The sequence below is a fragment of the Panthera uncia genome, assembly GCF_023721935.1.
Source record: "Panthera uncia isolate 11264 chromosome C1 unlocalized genomic scaffold, Puncia_PCG_1.0 HiC_scaffold_4, whole genome shotgun sequence".
Taxonomy (NCBI): Eukaryota; Metazoa; Chordata; class Mammalia; order Carnivora; family Felidae; genus Panthera; species Panthera uncia.
The window spans coordinates 22991253-23014379 of NW_026057585.1; the positions used below are offsets into that span (position 1 = coordinate 22991253).

The 23127-nt window shown below is 33.4% G+C and overlaps 1 protein-coding gene across 4 annotated transcripts in view; it reads left to right on the top strand.

Annotated features, from left to right (window-relative positions):
- Nucleotides 1-23127, top strand: part of DPYD (dihydropyrimidine dehydrogenase) — an 848382-nt gene that overhangs the window by 209801 nt on the left and 615454 nt on the right. For all 4 annotated transcript variants that reach the window (XM_049618417.1, XM_049618415.1, XM_049618418.1 and 1 more), the window contains one exon: nt 12787-12948. In XM_049618417.1, the coding sequence (XP_049474374.1) occupies nt 12787-12948 (162 nt within the window). The remainder of the gene's footprint in view (nt 1-12786; nt 12949-23127) is intronic.

The window sequence follows — 23127 nt, forward strand, 5'->3', positions numbered from 1 at the left end:
ATGTGCATTGTTGTTTTAGACATAATACTATTGCATACTTAATAGACTACAGTATATACTGTAGGCATTATCTTTATATGCACTGGTAAACCAGAAAATTCATTTGATTCACTTTATTGTGAGGTATTCGCTTTATTGCGGTAGGTTGGAACAGAAACTGCAATGTCTACAAGGTATGCTTGTAAATGTATTTAAACTTTGCAAGCAGTTTGATTGACTTGAATCTTTTTTGTTTTTTAAAATAACTATTTTTAAATTTTTTTGAATTTTTATTTATTTTTGAGAGAGAGAGACAGAGACAGAGCATGAATGGGGGAGGGGCAGAGAGATAGAGGGAGACACAGAATCCAAAGCAGGCTCCAGGCTCTGAGCTGTCAGCACAGAGCCTGACGCGGGGCTCAAACTCATGAACCATGAGATCATGACCTGAGCTGAAGTTGGACGCTCAACCGACTGAGCCACCCAGGTGCCCCAAAATAACTATTTTTTTAAACAAACAAACAAACAAACAAACAGAAAGAACAACAAAAACCTCCATAGTTTTTCTCTCTGTTGCCAAGTAGTAGTCACTTATATTTTAAATTGAGATGGAGTAATTCTCAATTATATTTTCTGAGTAGCCAGTAACATGTATGTTGTAACTTTGTTGATAGTATAACATCTTTCAGAAGAGGAAGATCTATGAAGTGAAATGATACAACCAGATACTTAAATTTCTACTTCAAACTCCTAGACATCCAGTGCCCTTTTAGAATACAATGTGTGTATATTCTTTTTTTTTTTTTAATTTTTTTTCAACGTTTTTTTATTTATTTTTGGGACAGAGAGAGACATAGCATGATCGGGGGAGGGGCAGAGAGAGAGGGAGACACAGAATCGGAAACAGTCTCCAGGCTCCGAGCCGTCCATCAGCCCAGAGCCTGACGCTGGGCTCGAACTCACGGACCGCGAGATCGTGACCTGGCTGAAGTCGGACGCTTAACCGACTGCGCCACCCAGGCGCCCCAATGTGTGTATATTCTTAACTGTCCACGTAAAAAGAATCATATTTAAGCCATAATTCTGGTTATCTTTGAAAATATATACAGTCTAGTTGGGTTTTAAGGAAAATTCATCTCAGTGAGGTATTAGAATATAAAATTAGAGAAAAATATTTTATATTATATAGTAGTCCCCCACCCCTTGTCATCAGCTTCACTTTCCATGGTTTTAGTTATCCATGGTCAACCAGTGTTGGGAAGCATATGTTCCTCTTGATAAATCATCAGAGGGTCGATAGTAGCCTAATGCTACATCACAATGCCTGTGTTACTCACTTCATCTCAACATACAGACATTTTATCATCTCACGTTATCAGAAGAGAAGGGTGAGTATAATACAATAAAATATTTTGAGAGAGAGATCACATTAACATAACTTTTTTGCAGTATATTGCTATAATTGTTCTATTTTATTATTAATCTCATACTGTGCCTAATTTATAAATTAAACTTTATTATAAGTATGTATGTATGGGAAAAAACAAATCATATATAGGGTTCAGTACTATCCATGATTTCAGGCATCCACTGCAGGTCTTAGAATGTATCCTCCACAGATTATAGGGGAGTACTATATACGTATTGGATGTTCTAACAATATTAATTTTATTTCACCTTCAGTAATTTCTCATATTAAAACATTTTCATTTGCTTTCAAGTTAAATGATCTATATAAATGATATGTGTAGATTTCTACTTGCCTTTTTTTTAAGTTTTAATGGTCATTAACTCTTAACAAATATTTCTATATTTGAATTTAAGTTTAGATATAGAAAGTATCCTATCTTCTTGAAGAAATTATATCTGAATTATGATCTATTATTATACACAAACTATAGCATTCAACTAAATAAAATCTTGCATCCTATTATTTTAATATTTATTAATAACCTATTGGAAAGAAAAAAATACCTCTGTAAATTTTTACAAAATCTATTGCACATTTTATTTTCTATGGATAAAGTGGGCTTTTAAATTTCTATAGCAGATATTTACATTATGTAGTTTAAATTGCTAACTCCAAGTGAAGCATTTTATTTTTTTAATTTTATAGAAATGTTTATTTCTTATATTAAAATATAAACAGTAATCAATTGAGTTTCTAGTCTTATATTCCACTACCTGCTTATAGGCAAGGAATATAGATTAGAGATCATCTTTGACCTCAAGAAAATTTTAAAAATATAATAAAAGATACATGTCAGAAAAAATATACAACTACTGTAAATGTATATTAACAAATACAATGATCAAAAGGGTGTAGTTCAAAGAACATTCTGGCCTTATGCTTCTAATTAGAAAATGGCTGAAATATTAATAAAGCTTTTTAAAGGAATTATCATTTGAGCAATGATAGAAAGTATGAAAAGGGTAGATTTTTGGTATAGATGAAAAAATTTATTTAATTTAATGGGAACAGTCTAGAGGCACAAATACTGATTCTTTATGAATATCTAGTGGTTACCAATAGTGTCATGTAGTAGATGTTCAATAAACACTTGATGATTCATAAATGGAATACTTGTACACATATGCACTCAGTTTTCTTAACTAATGGGGAAAGTTAATAGCTTTTCAAGTCAGTTAAACAGTTAAGAGTGGATACGATCCAGAAAAGAGGAGAAGTAGAGGTGGTATTTTTACAATTTCTATAAGGTATATAAAGAATCCTCCCTCTGTCTACATGTGTCCATACCATTTCTTTCTATGGCTTAATATGTTGATTATAGTTTTTCTTTGTATAGTTTTTACTTCTTTCCTGTTGTCTTTCTTCTTCTACTTCCTAACATGAATTTTCTTTAATAAACTTTAAAATCTTAAACCCTTAGGATTAACTTTTTAAGGAAATCTTTTTGCTAGATCTATGTTACATAATGCACTAGGCATGTGATGTGTCGAATTAAAAAAAAAAGTGTATACATGATTAATTAAGAAGGAACTTTGATCTGCATTTTTCAAGTGATGAAACTGAGGTTAAGAGATACTACATTCCCCCCGCCCCCCACCCCAGTAGGATATAAGCAGGATTTAAATCCAGAAGTGCATGGCTTCAAAGCCTGCATGTGCACCTGTGTGCACATTCACATGTATTTCCTAGTTTAGCATCTCAAGGTCAGATAAAAAATTTTCTTTTCTACAAGACTAATTCTTCCCTTACACATTCAGTTTGCATAGGACTAAAGTTAATTCATATTTCTAAAGTCTAATCATATTGTGAAAAACTTTCCTAAAATTTAGTATGCCTGAGATATGAAGAGAGGGTTTTCAGAGTAAAACCACCAAACCTATTCTGTCCACATTTGTCTCCAGAAGAGGGTGAATACTGTGAGGGCAGGAGTTTTTGTGTGTTCTGCTAATGACAGGTTCCCACTCTCCTTTGCCAAATGTGTGAATACCCATGGGTTGTTTACTGAGAGATAGTGACAACTTGACAGTGTTCCCTGTGCCTGTACTTTCTGTATGTGCTATTAGGGACATTTTGTATTAAATTAATGTACATTAGCACACTTGCTATTAGACAGCTCAGTCTAGAAGTATAAGTAATGTTAATTCACCCTTCTCACACATGCAAACTTATTGAAGTTCCCCAAGTAGTTTTTAAATACAACAGATTGGAGTTTATCTTGGAAGGGTGCTTCCATCTGTGAAAATTCTCATTGGAAAAAGCAAGAACACTTTAAAATAAATCCACCAGCTGTTTTGATAATGTTGTGATGATATAAAGGCCCAAATATGATAGGACTATTGGTTAAATTTGTTATAACATATGAGACGATAGCTGGCTTGTGAGTTTCTCATGTTTCTTGATAATGACTTTAAACCATTAAATTGTAGAAAGATGATGCTAATGCAATTTCAAGCTATAACTTTAAAATAAAAAGCAAAGAATAAAACTTAACTTGTCTTAAAATTAACTCACATGAAAATGGCACATGTTGTATCTTTGAACAAGCTTTAAAAACTCCAATGAGTAATAGAAAATTCAACACCTGCAAAATATGTGTAAGTTAATGGACTAGAGAACATTCAATGCCTATACTTTTGTGTTGATATAAAAGCAACAAACATGTCAAACATCATTTGTGTTTTAGACTTTTGCTTAAACAAGGAGTAAAAGTCCTCATGCTTTATATATAAAACAAATCTGTGCACAAAAGATCAGATATTTAGTTTTTATACCTCCTAACATAACCCCGTACATTTTTCTTCACACAATTGAAGACTAAAATGCTTGTGAATGATCGAACAACATGAAGAAAACAGTTGAAGTGATTGTGTATTTTCTAGAAGGAGACTGCTGGGGTATCTTTAAAGTACCCTTCTAAATTTAAATCTTACAGCCTTTGCTTTTAGAAAGGTTTAAGAGCTCACAGAATAGGAGTCAAACCTCTTGTTTAGAAAGAGAACTGAAGAAATCTTCCCACTTACTATGAGAGAAAAAAATTGTTATTGATCTTGTGTTCTTGATGGGAAGAATTGAGGAGGTGTTCCCTTTCTAACAGGTTTCTGAATGTCTTTGACTCAGAGTACCCAGCTTCCTACACTGCAGAGTTCTCTACCATTTCTTCAAAGTTATTTGTGAGAGGTAGAGTGCAAAGGTGACTTCTGAATCATTGCTTGATGTTGGCTCAGCCTGTTTTCAAAACCATGTTTGTGTATTCGGTGATACAGTGCATTTGGGTTTTTTTGTTTGTTTTTTTGTTTGTTTAGGTATTATGTTTTCTTCTTCACTTTCCCTCTTTCTCCTTTCTGAGAGTTTTCACAGCATCTATACAATATCTTCCCAATTATTCTTTTAATGCCAGCACCCTTCTATTAAAAAGCCTCAATGAAATACTAAACCCTTAGATTGGACATCAAAATTTTCCACAATTTGGTCCAAATACATCCAAAATATATCTTCTAATCATTTCACATGAGTCAATGAACAACTCTAGCCAACTGTCTAAATCATTATGCCAAGACATATTCTGAACTTTTAAAATTATTCACTCATGTCAGTCCAGCATAACTTGTATGCCACTCCCTCTCATCTCTTAGTCCTGTCACTTCAGAATCACTTTGATTGCCACCCACTTAAAGCAGATTCTAAACCTCATCCTGAAGTGACTTTTCACTCTGCTACCAAAACATCTCGATGTCATGGAGCATATGCTTCCCTTTTCTTTGTTTCCCTTTTCTTTTTTCAAATCCCATTGTGCCTATTATTTAAGAAATATTCAATGATTCTTAGTATTTTTTTAAATGTCATAATCTCCTACAGTTTTATTTTGGTGTAAGAGCTGTACTTGGGATCATGAGATGGTTGAAGAAATACTAGACAGTTTTATTGTCAGTGATATGCTGTGATAGATCAAGCCTCGTGCTTTGACAACTATAGAAAATCATGAGCCATAAGTGTAATTTTAAGTGTTTTATTTGTTGTATTTTTCAAACATATCTTTTTTTTCTTCTTGGATCATTGTTTTACATTCAGTATTAAAATTCAATTTGAGGATCATAAGATAATCAGTATTGTTGTGGAGGATCCTTAGTCATTTAATTAGGATCTGTTCTTTCTGTGTCCTCCCCTCCAATATCCTTAAAAGTAATCTACAATTGACATTTTTTTCTCATGATAGTGTTTTTATATTACTAGGACACTTCTAATTATGCAATAGGATTTTTTTAGACAGTCAGCCATTAAAGAGCTTATCAAACTCAACACCCCAAAAATTAATAAATTAAAAAAATGGGCAGAAGACATGAGTAGATATTTTTCCAAAGAAGACATACAAATGGCTAACAGACACATGAAAAGATTCTCAGCATCACTCATCATCAGGAAAATACAAATCAAAACTACGATGAGATGCCACCTCACACCTGTCAGAATGGCTAAAATTAACAACACAAGAAACAACAGGTATTGGCAAGGATGTGGGAAAAGGGGAATCATCTTACACTGTTAAAAAAAAAGAACTATCATTTGATCCAGTAATCACACTTCTAGGTATTTATCCAAAGAACACTGAAACACTAATTCGAAGAGATATATGTACCCCTATATTTATTGCAGCTTTAAAAAATTTTTTTAATGTTTATTTTTGAGAGAGAGAGCATGAGTGGGAGAGGAGCAGAGAGAGAGGGAGACACAGAATCCCAAGCAGGCTCTAGGCTCTGAGCTGTCAGCACAGAGCCTGACGCGGGGCTCGAACCCACGAACCGTGAGATCATGACCTGAGCCAAAGTCAGATGCTTAACCGACTGAGCCACCCAGGCACCCCTATTGCAGCTTTATAAACAGCCCAATTGTCCATCTACAGATGAACATTTGGTATGTACACACACACACACACACACACACACAATGGAATATTATTCAACCATAAAAAATAGTGAAATCTTGCCATTTGCAATGGATGCATCTAGAGAGTATAATGCTAAGTGAATTAAGCCAGTTAGAGAAAGACAAATGCTATATGATTACACTTGTGTGTGTAATTTAAGAAAGTAAACAAGTGAACAAAGAAAAAAAAACAGAAAAAACAAAAAATAGAGTCTAACTATAGAGAATAAACAGATGGCTATCAGAGGGAAGGTGGGGGGGAGCATTGGTGAAATAGGTGAAGGTGATTAAGAGTACACTTATCTTGATGAGCATTGAGTAATATCTTAAATTGTTGAATCACTAAATTGTATGCCTGAAACTAACATAACACTGTTAACTATACTGGAATTAAAATTAAGAATAATAAAAAATCTAAGGGGTGCCTGACTGGGTCAGTCCGAGCAGTGTGTGACTCTTGGTCTCAGGGTCATGAGTTTGAACCCTCCATTGGATGTAGAGATTGCTTAAAAAAATAAATAAAGTTTAAATAAAAGTTCAAACATCTTAACTTTTAGATTTGTGTGGAGTAGAAATGCAAATTTTTTCTGTTCAGTATAAAAGATAATTCCAAGAGTTATGTTTTATTGCTCTCCAGGATACTGCATGGTTTTGTATCTAATCTAGCAATTTTATTTATGATTTTTATTTGTAATTTAAATTATTTACTTCTAATTTTAAATTATAAATCAGATTTATTTCTTTATTAAATCCCCTATATAATTTCCAGTCATGTAAGTGTACTTTTAAAAATGTAACACTTTATTGAGATAAATTCATAGCTCATACAATTTGCCAATGTAAAGTGTACTATTATTCAATGATAGTGAGTATATGTTCAGAAATGTAACTATAATCCCAGTCAAATTGAGCATATTTTTATAATCCCAAATATCCCAGTAGATATTTTACATTTTTTCTTAGATCCCTAGCCCTAGGCAACTACCAGTCTGCCTTCTGTCTCTTTAGTTTTGCCTATTCTGGACATTTCCAATAAATGAAAACATAATTTGTGATCTTTTGTGAATGGCATCTTTAACTTAGCATAATATTTTCAAGGTTCGACTATATTTTAGAATATATCATTACTTCATTTCTTTTTATTTCTAAATAATATCTGATTATATGGATATATCACATTTTTTAGCCCTTCATCAGTCATGGGCATTTAGGTTGCTTCCATATTTTAGGTATTAGGAATAACACTACTTTGAACATTAATGTATGAAATTTTATATGGACAGATGTTATAAATTTTCTTGAGCGTACACCAAAGAATGGAATTGCTGAATCATATGGTAACTCTATTTTTAATCTTGCGAGGAACTGTCAAACTATTTTTCAAAGCAGAGACACCATTTTTCAATCCTGACAACATTGTATGATTGTTGCAATTTCTCCACATCCATGTCAACATTTTTTATTGTATGTCTTTTTGACTGTAGCCATCCAAGTAGGTGCTAAGTGGTATCTCATTATTTTGACAAGCATTTCTCTTAAAGCCAGTGATGTTTAGCAACACTTGTGCTTATTGGACATTTGTATATTTTTGGGAGAATTGTTTATACTAAACTATTGTTCTTTTTTTAAACCCTTGTTCATTTTTTAATTGAATATCTTTTTATTAGTGAGTTATAAATGTTCTTTATATATTCTAGATGAAAATTTCTTATCATATATGATTTTTCCCTCTTCTGTGGGTTGCCTTTTAACTTTCTTGATGGTGTTCTTGGTAGTATAGAAGTTGTAAATTCTGATGAAATGCAATTTATCTGTTTTTCTTTTGTTGCTTGTGCTTTTGTTGTCATATCTAAAAACAATGGCCTAATCCAAAGTCTTGAAGATTTATTCGTATATTGTCTTCTAAGAGTTTTATAGATTCATCTCTAACATCTAGATCTATAATCTATTGTTAGTTAATTTTTATGTATGGTGGACTAGAGATCAACTTCATCCTTTTGCATATTGATATTCAGTTATCACATCATTTTTTGAGGAGAATATTCTTTCTCTATGGAATTGTCTTAGAACCCTTGTCAAAAAAATCAGCTGTACATAAATATTAAGGCTCTATCTAGACTGTCAATTCTGTTCTATTGGTTTGTATGTGTATTATTATGCCAATGCCACAATATCTTCTTTACCACAGCTTCATAATAAATTTTGAAAATCAGGAAATGCAGTCCTTCCATGTTTGTTCTTATTTTTCAGGGCTGTTTTGCCTATTCTGGTTCCCTTGGATTTTCATACAAATTTGAGGTCAATATGCCAATTTTTGCAAAGAAATCTGCTAGGATTTTGACAAGATTGCTCTAAGCTGTAGGTCAATTTGAAGAGTATCGTTATCCTAATAATAAGTCTTCTAACTCATAATCGTGGGTCATGGGCTGTCTTTCAATTTATTTAGGTTTTCTTTAGTTTCTTTCATCATTGTTCTATTTTCAGAACATATGTTTCACACATTTTTGGCAAATAAAGTCTAATTTGTATTTTGATTCTCTTATTAAATAGAATTATTTTCTTGATTTCATTTTTATTAATTGTTTTATATGTTGTGTGTAGAAATACAGTTGATTATTGTGTATGGATCTTATGCCCTATAAACTGGTTATAGTCACTATTAGTGCTGTATTGGTCAGGGTTCTCCTTGGAAACAGAATGAACATATACATATTCTTGCTCTCACCTTTTTTGTGCTATTCAAGTCTTCTTGTTCATGTCCACTCAGTTGAGTGACAATTAGGGAGAGCAGTTTACTTTACAGAGTTTACCAATATAAATCCTAATCTCATATGGAAATGCCTTCACAGTGTTTATATGGAAATCCTAATCTCATATGGAATGCCTTCACCCCAAATTAATGTTTAATGTGGGCATCCCATAACAAAGTCAGATTGACACAAAATTAAGCATCACATTGCTAATAATTCTTTAGTGGAATTTAGGATTTTCTATTTACGTGATCACTTCATCTACAAGTAGAAATAGTTTTACTTATTACTTTCCAATCTGAATAGCTTTTACTTCCTTTACTTGCCAAATTATTTGATAAAACCTCTGTTACTGTGCTGGATAGAAGCACATCCTTGTATTGTTCCTAATCCTAAGAAGAAAGCTTTCAGTTTTCAGCATAAAGAGAGATGTTAGCTATGGTGTTTAAATAGATATCCTTTATTCACCTCTAAACTGAATTAGTGGCTTTCTTTTTAAGGTCTGTTGTGAGTTTTTATCATGAGGAATATTGGATTTTGTCAAATGGTTTTTCTGCATTTTTGGAGATGATTGTGTGATTTTTGTCCTTTATTCTATTGATGCAGTATATTATATTAATCGATTTGGGAGGTGATAAACCAACCCTGCATTCCTGAGATATATTCCATGTATATATTTCGGAACCATTTGTGAAGAATTGGTATGAATTGTTAAATATTTTGTGAGTTTAGCATTTAAGCCCTGTCAGCCTCAAATGCTCTTTGAATCACCTTTACCATCTTAATGATTCCTTATTTATTGAGTGAAGTAAAATTTTTGAGACATGTACCTTCTGAATGTGAAAGGGTATCCTGTGTTAACTTTTGAAAATTATACTTTGTTGGGATAGTGTTTTACTATTAGCCTCTATCAGTGACACCAGCAAAGGATTTCACAAAGACAGTGTTAAATATGACCAAATTGGAGGAAGAAACAGATTAGTCTCTTGATTTAAGACAAAAAGACTCTCACCTTATAACAACTTTTCATTGAATTGATGGAAACATAAAAACTAAGGGAAATATTTTTAAAAGTCATCTAATTAATTATAAAGCATAATTAGTGAGCTAGCTACATGCCCTTCAATTTATACTGAAAACAGCTTTTTGTGTTTTACATAAAGATACATACTATATCTGAAAAATAATACTGCAACTAAATTTTATAATCTATTAGGTAATCACCAGTATTCTTTAGTATTAGAGTATGTCTTGGTCCTTAGGAATATGTGGCCATATATATGACTTTGAATCCTGCCTCTGTCAATTTATATGATCTATGATCCTTTGGCATATTATTTACCTTTCCTACCTCAGTTTCCTTATTTATAATTTGAATTTTATTACACATTCTTATGTATTCAGAAAAAGTGTATTGAAGAACACTTCTTATGTGTTAGACATTGCTGTTGGTTGCTAAGGAGACACATTGAGTAAGACAAATACTGTTAAACCGCCATGAACACTATTAAAACCATGCATTAAGACCTATTTTTAAATGTTTTATTTAGTTATGGAATGTCAGTTTGATTCTTTTTAAATAGATCACAGTATTCTGGTTATATTTTTACTTGTTTCTTCTATTTTGTTTGTCTATTCTTTGTCTGAATTTTCATCAAGATTATTTAAAGTCTTTTTCTTCAAACTCCAGTTTCTGTATCAGATGTGTGGGTCTGCTTGATTGATTTATTTTTACACTGATTATCAGGTATTTAATCCTGTCTCATCTCATGCTTAGAAATTTTTGATTGAGTGTTGGACACCTTATATAAGATGATTGATGATAAAGATTAAATAAAGGCCTGGCAACTTGCTGGTAATGTACTGAGGAGTCAAGAAGTAGTTAAGGTTATTCTTGTTGTTTATTATCGTCAGTATTTTATAGCCTCTAGGAATTTATATTTATGACGAAGGTTGGACATGGAAGCAATGTGTGTGTTTTCAAAGACTTTCAAAAATATTTTAAATAAAGCAAAAGGAGAAATAAACACATTCGCTCCATGTAGTTAAATGCATTATACCATATCTTCTTTTAAACCATATTTTTACAGAAGTTTTATATTTACAGAAAAGTTGTGAAGATAGATAGTACAGAGAATTCCCATATGGACCTGCCTATTATTTTCTCGATTATTAATATCTGATATTAGGATAGCACATTTATTACAATTAATGAAACATTATTTATATGTTATTGCTATCTAAAATCTATGCTTTTTTTGGATTTCCTTAGTTTTTACCTATTGCCTTTTTGGGAGGGATCCAGGGCCCTGTCCAGAATACATACATACGACAATTAGTTGTCATGTTTCCTTAGCGTTATCTTGAGTTTTATATTTTCTTAAAATTATCCTTATTTTTTTTAAATTTTTTAATGTTTGTTTATTTTAGAGACAGAGGGAGAGCATGAACGGGGGGAGGGACAGAGAGAGAGGGAGACAGAGTCTGAAGCAGGCTCCAGGCTCTGAGCTGTCAGCACAGAGCCCGATGTGGGGCTCGAACTCACCTTGAGATGATGACCTGAGCCAAAGTCAGAAGCTCAACCGACTGAGCCACCCAGGTGCCCCCAAATTATCCTTATTTTTGACGTACTTGACAATTTTGAGGAATACTGGTCAGGTCCAATTCTTACTTTTGATTAGAGAAAAAAATACTTCCAAAATATTCAATTATTCATTCTTAGTAAATAATGATATAGTTGTACAATTTATGAAAAGTTGGGTTCTAAAAACTCTTCATAAAATGAATAGGGTTCTAAGTTATTCTATAATAGTCAAATGTGTAGAAGGGAGTAATGAGAGATGGCCATGTCAAGGTCTGGTCCAGGAGTGCCTGTATAATGAGTTTTATCTGCATCTTTGGTTAATAGTATGTAATTAAAGGATGATAGTCACTATAGAGAGTCATAACACAGAGTCTCTCTGGACAAGCCAGATGAAAGAGTGAAAGAGGGCTTAGATGCTTTTAATTTAGTTAAATTGAGGATAACCTTTTTGTTTCTTTGTTTTTTAAAGTTTTAAGATTTAGGCTTTAAGTTTGTTCAAACAATCTACCAAACTTACCTTTGTTAAACATGAAAAGAATAATTCTTGTCAGAGTAGGGCTAGGTGCCTTGTGAAAGAAAACTATTTACAGAACATGTATTTATTTTTAAAAAAATGGTTATTTATATATTTTGAGGAGTGAGGGAAGAGACAGATGGGGGGTGGCAGAGAGATGGGAAGAGAATCGCAAGCAGACTCTGAAATATTAGAGCTCCCCACATGCCCCACAGGGTGTGACCTCACGAGTTGTGAGATCATGACCTGAACCAAAATCAAGAGTCCAATGCTTAACTGGCTGAACCACCTTAGGTATCCCTACAGAACATTTATAATTTAAATTTCAGTTTTCAAAAATTGATTAATTTTGCATTTATTAATACACCATATATTGAATACTCCCATATGTTAGGTACTCTACTAGTGATTACCTGATATTTCTTCATGGTATAGAGTATTGGAACCTCTGTATCTTATATATGTCTTAATCTTCACTACAATTACCTAATAAAAATTAGGTCATATTTCCAAGGTGTTTAATGTGCACTGTTAAATAATAAAATTTTATTTTATTTTATTTTTGTAGAACTATTATGGAGCTGCTAAGATGATTTTTTCTGACAACCCACTTGGTCTGACCTGTGGAATGGTATGTCCAACCTCTGATCTTTGTGTGGGTGGATGCAATTTATATGCCACTGAAGAGGGACCAATTAATATTGGTGGATTGCAGCAGTTTGCCACTGAGGTATGTATGCTGTACATATTGTTTTTCTTTTCACCCACCCCTAAAGCACAAAAATCTTAAAATAACTTTAATCCTTGGTGCTTTATTGGTATCCAGTATTTGTTTTAATATGAAATTTATTGTCAAATTGGTTTCCATACAACACCCAGTGCTCATCCCAACAGGTGCCCTCCTCAATACCCATCACCCACCCTCCCCTCCCTCCCACCCCCCATCAACCCTCAGTTTGTTCTCAGTTTTTAAGAGTCTCTTATAGTTTGGCTCCCTCCCTCTCTAACATTTTTTTTCCTTCCCTTCCCCCATGGTCTTCTGTTAATTTTTTCAGGATCCACATAAGAGTGAAAACATATGGTATCTGTCTTTCTCTGTATGACTTATTTCACTTAGCGTAACACTCTCCAGTTCCATCCACATTGCTACAAAAGGCCATATTTCATTCTTTCTCATTGCCACGTAGTACTCCGTTGTATATATAAACCATAATTTCTTTATCCATTCATCAGTTGATGGACATTTAGGCTCTTTCCATAATTTGGCTATTGTTGAGAGTGCTGCTATAAACATTGGGGTACAAGTGCCCCTATGCATCAGCACTCGTATCCCTTGGGTCAATTCCTAGCAGTGCTATTGCTGGGTCATAGGGTAGATCTATTTCTAATTTTCTGGGAACCTCCACACTGTTTTCCAGAGCGGCTGCACCGGTTTGCATTCCCACCAACAGTGCAAGAGGGTTCCCGTTTCTCCACATCCTCGCCAGCATCTATAGTCTCCTGATTTGTTCATTTTGGCCACTCTGACTGGCGTGAAGTGATATCTGAGTGTGGTTTTGATTTGTATTTCCCTGATGAGGAGTGACGTTGAGCATCTTTTCATGTGCCTGTTGGCCGTCTGGATGTCTTCTTTAGAGAAGTATCTATTCATGTTTTCTGCCCATTTCTTCACTGGATTATTTGTTTTTTGGGTGTGGAGTTCGGCGAGTTCTTTATAGATTTTGGATACTAGCCCTTTGTCTGATATGTCATTTGCAAATATCTTTTCCCATTTCATCAGTTGCCTTTTAGTTTTGTTGATTGTTTCCTTTGCAGTGCAGAAGGTTTTTATCTTCATGAGGTCCCAATAGTTCATTTTTGCTTTTAATTTCCTTGCCTTTGGGGATGTGTCAAGTAAGAAATTGCTGTGGCTGAGGTCAGAGAGATTTTTCCCTGCTTTCTCCTCTAGGGTTTTAATGGTTTCCTGTTTCACATTCAGGTCCTTTATCCATTTGGAGTTTGTTTTTGTGAATGGTGTAAGAAAGTTGTCTAGTGTCATCCTTCTGCATGTTGCTGTCCAGTTATCCCAGCACCATTTGTTAAAGAGACTCTTTTATCCATTGGATATTCTTTCCTGCTTTGTCAAAGATTAGTTGGCCATACTTTTGTGGGTCTAGTTCTGGGGTTTCTATTATATTCCATTGGTCTATGTGTCTGTTTTTGTGCCAATACTATGCTGTCTTGATGATTACAGCTTTGTAGTAGAGGCTACAGTCTGAGATTGTGATGCCTCCTGCTTTGGTCTTCTTCGAAATTACTTTGGCTATTTGGGGTCTTTTTTGGTTCCATACAAATTTTAGGATTGCTTGTTCTAGCTTCGAGAAGAATGCTGGTGCAATTTTGATTGAGATTACATTGAATGTGTAGATAGTTTTGGGTAGTATTGACATTTTAACAATATTTGTTCTTCCAATCCATGAGCAGAGAATGTTTTTCCATTTCTTTATATCTTCTTCAATTTTCATCATAAGCTTTCTGCAGTTTTCAGCCTACAGATCTATTACATCTTTGGTTAGGTTTATTCCTAGGTATTTTATGCTTCTTGGTGCAATTGTGAAGGGGATCAGTTTCTTTATTTGTCTTTCTGTTGCTTCATTATTAGTGTATAAGAATGCAACATTTTAAATGTGATACACAGCTACAGTGTGTTTTATACCATAAATAATATTGTTATTCAACAATGACTACATAAATTAAACTTCGTAAAACCATATGTCAAATTAATTATAATTCCAGAAGTTTATTAAAATACTCTGACTGAAAGTTATATAAATAAGAGGATCTGAAAGTAAAATTTATTCATTAACTTTACTTTGAAATGTGGCAGGGACACCCCATTATAAAAAGGCTATTTTGCCTGACTCTTTTTCCTGAAACTCTCTTGAATCCTTATAGCTTGAAATAATATGTCAGTATTATTTTGTGATTTTTTTTAGTAATAGAGGTTGGGGAATTTTCAAAAACCCTGACACTGAATAATATTCTTTAAAATTAAATTTTATAGACTTTTAGAATAGAAGCAGGTGTGTTATTTGGATACTAATTTATAAGGAAATAAAATGAAAGTATTTTTCACCATCACACAAGTTTGAGTCCTAGCTTTCCCTTTTATGAATCCTTTGAAAACAACTGATTCTCTGGGATACCTTATGCTTTCCGGTGTCTTCCGTTCGGAGTCAACTACCAGATCATTTTCCATGTATCATTTAAATGACCAACTTACATCAAGGTTACAGTAAGTTTGTATAATCCTTGTGGTCCATTAGCTAGAAGGCCAAATTAAATGCCTTCAACACTAGATTGTTAGTTAATGACTTTCCTATCTGGTTTTGTCAATTTCAACCCAACATATTCTCTCCTTTTTGGACCCTTCACATAATATCTTTCCAGCTTAAGTCTCACTTTGCTTTTAGTAATAAATCAAGGTCACTCCTTCTCTGCTTTCTGACAAGTCAATTCTAATCAAGGGCTCTTGGGAATGAGAAAATAGAAACAGTTTGTTGTGAGTTGTTGCAATAAATTATTGGACTTAATTTCTTTTCTTACCAAACTCAAAATTGTATTAGGCTTATCTTACCATTGTGTGGTATGATCTTTACAACGGAAGAAAATCCTTAGTTGATGGAGGAGATTAACTTGAATTCATCTACATCTTTCTTTGAGAACTCGTTGTTTCTTCATTATAGCAGGGCAAGCTTGCAAGGATGTCATAAGTGAAAAGTTACACAGTATGTATATGAACTAACACTGCATTTCAAAACAAAATGTGTTAAAATAATATGGTTACTTTGTTGGTGACCTGGATGATAGAGAGACAGCATTCCTCTGAGAACTCTCACTTGTTTTTTTCCATTGAGGTATAATTGACATGCATTATTATAACAGTTTCAGGTGTACAACATAGTGATTCAACATTTGTATACATTGTGAAATGATAATTACAGTAAATCTAGTACCATCTGTCACCATACAAAGTTAATGCAATGTTATTGACTATATTCCCCATGCTATACATCACTTCCCATGACTTACTTATTTTATAACTGGAAGTTTGTACTTCTTGATCCCCTTCACCTATTTCTTGCTCTCAGCACCAGTTTGCTCTGGTAACCACCAATCTCTTTTCTGTATCTGTAAGTCTAGGTTTTGTTCTGTTTGTTTTGTTTTGTTTTAGATTCCATGTGTTAGTGAAATCATGTGGTATATGTCTTTTTCCATCTGACTTATTTAACTTGGCATAATACTCTCAATATCCGTCCATCTTATAGCAAACGACAAGATTTCATTCTTTTATATGCCAGTAATATTCCATTGTATATACATATTACAGTTTCTTTATCCACTGATTTGTTGACGGACATGTAGGTTGTTTCCATATCTTGGCCGTTATGAGTAATAATGCAATGCACATAAGGTGCATATATTTATGAATTAGTATTTTATTTTTCTTTGAATAGTACCTAGTAGTAGAATTGTTTGATCATATGGTAGCTCTGTCTTTAGTTTTTTGATGAACCTCTATAATATTTTTCATAATGGCTACACCAATTTATGTTCTCACTAACAGTGCACAAGGATTACCTTTTCCACACATCCTTGCCAACACTTGTTATTTTTTTTCTCCTTTTGATAATGGCCTTTCTGACGTGTGTAAGGTGGTATCTCATTGTGGTTTGATTTTCATTTCATTGATGACTAGTGATATTGAACATCTTTTTATATGCCTGTTGGCCATCTGCATTTTTTTGGGAAAATGTCTATTTGGATCCACTGCTTATTTTTTTGTATTTTTTATAAAGTTTATTTATTTTAAGAGAGAGAGAGAGAGAGAGCACGAGCAGGGGAGAGACAGAGAGAGAGGGAGAGAGAGAATCCCAAGCAGGCTCTGCACTGTCAGTGCAGGACCACCATGGGGCTTGAACTTATGAACTGTGAGACCATGACCTAGGCTGAAACCAGGAGTTGGATGCTTAACTGACTGAGCCACCCAGGCACCCCTGCTTATTTTTTAATTGAATTGTTTGGGTTTTTTTGTTATATAATTCAATATGTATGCTTTATATATTTTGTATATTAATCCCTTATTGGATATATGATTTACAAACATCTTCTCCCACTCAGTAGATTGTCTTTTCATTTTGTTGATATATTTTTTTTTTTTTGCTATGCAGAAGCTTTCTAGTTTGACATAGTCTCTTTTGCTCATTCATTTATTTTATTTTTGCTTTTGTTTCCTTTGTCTTTTGATTCACATCTAAAAATAAAATCATCCAGGCCAATGTCAATGAGTTTGCAACCTATGTTTTCTTGTAGCAGTTTTATGCTTTTGGTCTTACATTCAAGTATTTAATCCATTTTGAGTTTACTTTTTATATATGGTGTAAGAAAATGGTCCAGTTTCATTCCTTTGCATGTAGCTGTCCAGTTTTTCCAACACCTTTTATTGAAGAGGCTGTCTGTGGTTTTATTTTGGGGCTCTCCATTCTGTTCTGTTGATATATGTGTCTGTTTTTATGCCAGTACCATTTTGTTTAGATTACTATAGCTTTGTAGTATAGTTTGAAATCAGAGAGTGTGATACCTCCAACTTTTTATTTACTTCTCAAGCTTGTTTTGGCTATTGGGGGTCTTTTGTGGTTTTGTATTAATTTCACAATTATTTCGTCTAGTTTTGTGAAAAATACCATTGGAGTTTTAATAGAGATTGCATTGAATCTTTAGATTGCTTTGGGTAATATAGGCATTTTAACAATACTAATTCTTTCAGTCCATGAACATTAATATCTTTCTGTTTGTGTCTTCTTCAGTTTGTTTCATTAATGTCTTATAATTTTCAATGTACAGGTGTTTCCCCTCCTTTGTTAAATTTGGTTTTAGGTATTTTATTCTTTTGATGGGATTTGGATGGGATTGTTTTCTTCATTTCTTTCTCTGGTAATTTGTTATTAGTGAATATAAACAACAATTTTTCTTTTTTAATTTTTTAATGTTTATTTTTGAGAGACAGAGTGTGAGCAGGGGAGGGGCAGAGAGAGAAGAAAACACAGAATCTGGAGGAGGCTCTATGCTCTGAGCTATCAGCACAGAGCCCTAACATGGGGCTCGAACACACGAACTGTGAGATCATGACCTGAGCTGAAGTCGAACACTTAACTGACTGAGCCAATCAGGCGCCCCTAAACAATGTATTTTTCTATATTAATTTTAAATCCTGAAACCTTACTGAGTTCATTTATTAGTTCTAACAGTTTTTTGTTGGAGTCCTTAGGGTTTTCTATATAGTATTGTGTCTTCTGCAGATAGTAACAGTTGTACTTCTTTCTTTCCAGTTTAGATGCTTTTTAGTTCTCTTGCCTGATTGCTGTGGATAGGATTTCCAATACTAAGTTGGATAAAGGTGGGAAGAGTGAGCATTCTTGTCTGTTACTGGTCTTAGAGCAAAAGCTTTGAACTTTACACTATTCAGTATGATGTTAGCTGTGGGCTTGTCAATGAGACCTGTATTACGTTAAGATACATTCCTTCTATATGCATTTTTTTAGAGTTTTTATCATCAAAAGGTAGAGAACTTTATGGAATACTTTGCATTTATTGAGATGATCATATAATTTTTATTTTTCAGTTTGTTAATGTGGTGTATTTCATTGATTTGTAGATGTTGAAAAAATCCTTGCATTTGTGGGATAAATGCCATTTGATCATGATGAATGATCCTTTTAATGTATAGTTGAATTCAATTTGCCAATATTTTGTTAAGGATATTTGCATCTATGTTCATCATAGATATCAACCTGTAATGTTTTCTTTGTGTGTATCCTTGTGTGGTTCAGGTAACAGGGTAATGGTCACCTCCTGAAATGAGTTTGGAGACGTTCCTTCTCATCGATTTTTTTGGAAGAGTTTGGGAATGATATGTATCAAAGTTTTCAGTGGTTGGTAGAATTAACCAGTGAAGCCATCTGATCTTGGACTTTTGTTTATGGGGAGTTTTCTGATTACTGACTCAGTGTCCTTACTAGTAGATAGTCTGCTCAGATTTTCTATTTTTCCAGGATTCAGTGTTAGAAAATTATGAGTCTCTGTTAATTCATCCATTTCTTCTAGCTTGTCCATTTTGTTGGCATACAGTTGTTCATAGTAGTCTTATGATCTTTTGCTATTTCTATGGAATCAGTTGAAACTTCTCTTTTATTTATGATTCATTTATTTGAGCTGTCTCTCTGTTCTTTCTATTTCCTTTTTTTAGTCTATTTCATTTATTTCCGCTTCGAACTCTATTATTCTCTTATAGAACTTCTAATAACTTGTGATTTTTTATGTTCTTATTTTTGTAATTTCTTTAGGGGTGATATTAAACTGTCTACTAGGGATTTTTCTTGTTTCTTGAGGTAGCCCTGTATTGCCATGAACTTCAATCTTAGAACCACTTGTAAGGCATCTCATAAATTTTGATATGTCATATTTCTGTCTTCATTTGCTCCAGGAATTTTGTTTTTATTTCTCCTTTGTCTTTTCTATGACCCAGTAGTTTTTTCAGTATCATGTTGTTTAATTTCCATTCTTTTATATTTTTTTCCATTTTCTTCTTGTAATTGATTTCTAGTTTTTTAGCTTTGTGGTTCAAAAAAATGCTTGATAAGATTTCAGTCTTCTTTAATTTATTGAGACTTGTTTGTGGCCTAACATTATGTATCCTGGAGAATATCCCATGTACATTTGACAAAAATGTGTATCTTGCTGCTTTTGGATGGAATGTTTTGTATATATCTATTAAGTTCATCTGGTCTAATATGTCATTTAAGACCAATATTTCCTTGTTGTTTTTTTTGTTTAATTAATCTATCCAATGATATAAGTGGGGTGTTAAAGTATTCTACTATTATTTTATTGCTGTAGATTTCTTCTTTATAAATGTTATATCCTTTTGCTGAGTTGACTCCTTTATTATTGGATAGTGCCCCTCTTTGTCTTGTATTACAGTCTTTGTTCTAATGCTTCTTTTTTTATATATATATGACTGTAGCTATGCCAGCTTTATTTTTATTTTAAGTTTATTTATTTTTGAGAGAGAGAGAGAGAATGCAAGCAGGGAGGAACAGAGAGAGAGGGAGAGAGAGAGAGAGGAGAGAGAGAGAATCCCAAGCAGGCTCTGCACTGAGAGTGCTGAGAGCATAGAGCCTGATGCGGGGCTTGAACACACCAACTGGGAGATCATAACCTGAGCCTAAATCAAGAGTTGGACACTTAACAGACTGAGCCACCCAGGTGCCCCCCATGCGATATCTTTTTTTATACCTTCACTTTCAATCCATATGTCCTTACTTCTGAAGTGAATCTCTCATAGGCAGTATAAAGATGCATCTTATTTTTTACCCATTCATCTACTCTATGTCTTTTGATTGGAGAAATTAATCTACTTATATTTAAAGTAATTATGATAGGTATGTACTTACTGCTACTGATTTATTGCTTTTTTCAAGTTGTTTAAGTATTTCCCCCCTGAGTCTCTTTTCTACTCTTTCTCTCCTCTTTTGTGGTTTGTTGGCTTCCTTTAATGTTATGTTTAGATTGCTTCCTCATTTTCTTTGTTGTATTTACTCTATGTTTTTGATTTGTGGTTATTTTAAGGTTCATGTATATCATCCTATGTGTATTACACTTTTTTAAGTTATAGCGAAGTAAGTTTAAATGCATTCTAAATCTCTACCTTTTTACTCTCCCCAGCAAACTTTATATTTTTAATGTCACATTTTGTATCTTTTTATTTTGTGTATTAGCTATTATTTTTTTCAAATTTTAGTACTTTAGCTTTGGTCAGTCCACTACCTTTAATATATTTACCTTTTCCAGTAAGATTTTTACCTTTGTACGTTTTCCTTTTATTAAACAATGTCATTTCTTTTCAGCTTGAGAAGTTCCTTTAATATTTTTTGTAAGACCAGTTTAGTAATGCTGAACATTTTTGGCTTTTGTTTGTATTGAAAGCCCTTTTTCTCTCTCTCAATTCTGAATGATAACCTTGCTGGGTAGACTTTTCTTAGTTGGAAGTTTTTCTCCTAGCACTTTGAATATGTCATGTCGCTTCTTTTTGTCTTACAGTTTCTCCTGAGAAATTTTCTGATATTCTCATGGGATTTCCTTTGTATGTAGCAATTTGCTTTTTTCTCTTGCTACTTTTAAGATTCTCTATTTATCTTTAAGTATATATTTTTTATTTTCTTAATGTTTACTTATTTTTGAGGGGGGGGGGGCAGAGAGAAAGGGAGACACAGAATCTGAAGCAGGCTTCAGGCTCTGAGCTGTCAGCACAGAGCCTGACACAGGGCTTAAACTCACTGACTGCAAGATCATGACCTGAGCCAAAGTCAGACACTTAACTGACTGAGCCACTGAGGCACCCCAATCTTTAAGTATATTTTAATTATAATTATAATTTTAATTATAATGTGTCTTGGTGCGGCTCTTCTTGGGTTCATCTAAATTGGAAAACTCTCAGCTTCTTGGACCTAGGTGTCTTTTAGGGAACTTTACATCTTCTTCCCCTTTTTCTTTTCTCCTCTGCCAATGCCTTCATCTCCAGAGAGAGTTACCACTATCCCCTTCCTCTCTGGCAGTTGCTTTTAGATTAGTAAATAAATCTCTTCACCTATGAGAGAAGTGTTCAAATTGCTATTTTTTTTCATTGGGTTTCAGGATGAGTGGGACTGCATTCCTTTAAAGAGGAAATCTCAATTTTTGATATCATTTTGGGTCCCTTGGACTTCAGACACTATGTTTTTCTAAATTAGATGTTTTAGGGGTTCATCTCAGTGGTGTGGATCCCAGGAGTTGAGGTGCTTGATGTGGGACACCAGCCCTTCACTCATTTAGGGGAAGCACTGAACTGGTGAGAAGCCTCACTTTTATATGTTGCTGCAACAGGGGCAGGTTTTTTTGTTGAGACCATAGCTGCTCTCCTGCCTGCCTCAATATGGTCTTTTTACCCTTTGTTTGTGGAGAATAACATCATCTAGTATTTCGATATTTTTCAGAGGGAAATGATTCATATATAACTTTAGACTTTGTCTGTCCATGGGAGGGGGTGAGTTCAGAATCTTCCTATTCCACCATCTTGCAGAAATCCCCCTTTTCAACCCTCATTTGTTTTTAATGAAGTTCCTTCCTCCTCTTCCCAAAGTAAAATTGTTTGTTTGGTGGGTTTTGCTTGTGTGTTTTGTTTTGTTTTGTTTTGTTTTAAGACATAGCGTAGATTAGAATGGCATCAAATGCATTTTAAGTGATTTGTGGAGTTTAAAAAAGGAATGTATCTTTTATACTTCAATTATACTTTACAAAATAATGGCTTCAAATATATCTGTCAAATCATAAATTAGTCTTGTAATGGAACTACGAAGAAAAGCTCTTTCTCTTTTTTTTTTTAAGTTGGCCTCAGTGCAAGATGCTTTATAAAATTTTGTATTCATAAGTCAGTGGATGGTTTACTTGAAATTACCCAACTGTCAGTGTTGTTATGAAGATAAGCAAAACACAAACAACGTATTAATTGACTGCCAATGAAAAGAAAAAGTATAATGTGAAAAATGCTATTCTTTAAAACTACTAAACTATTGATATGAGTACTTAAGTTGAAGTAGAACATGATGTAAATACTTTTATTTATTTTAGTTTGATAAAACAGTAATTGATTTTTGACCTTTAAAGAAATATGGATCTATTTTTCAACCAAATTAAGGAAAGGTTAGGAAAGCAGACTAAAATAGTATGATACTTTTCAAATTTGTTTTTCCTATAATTTATAAGTGATTTTGAAAATATCAACTTTGTAGTCTGCCATTATTGGTTAAATCCATACCTTATACTTTTCTATTTG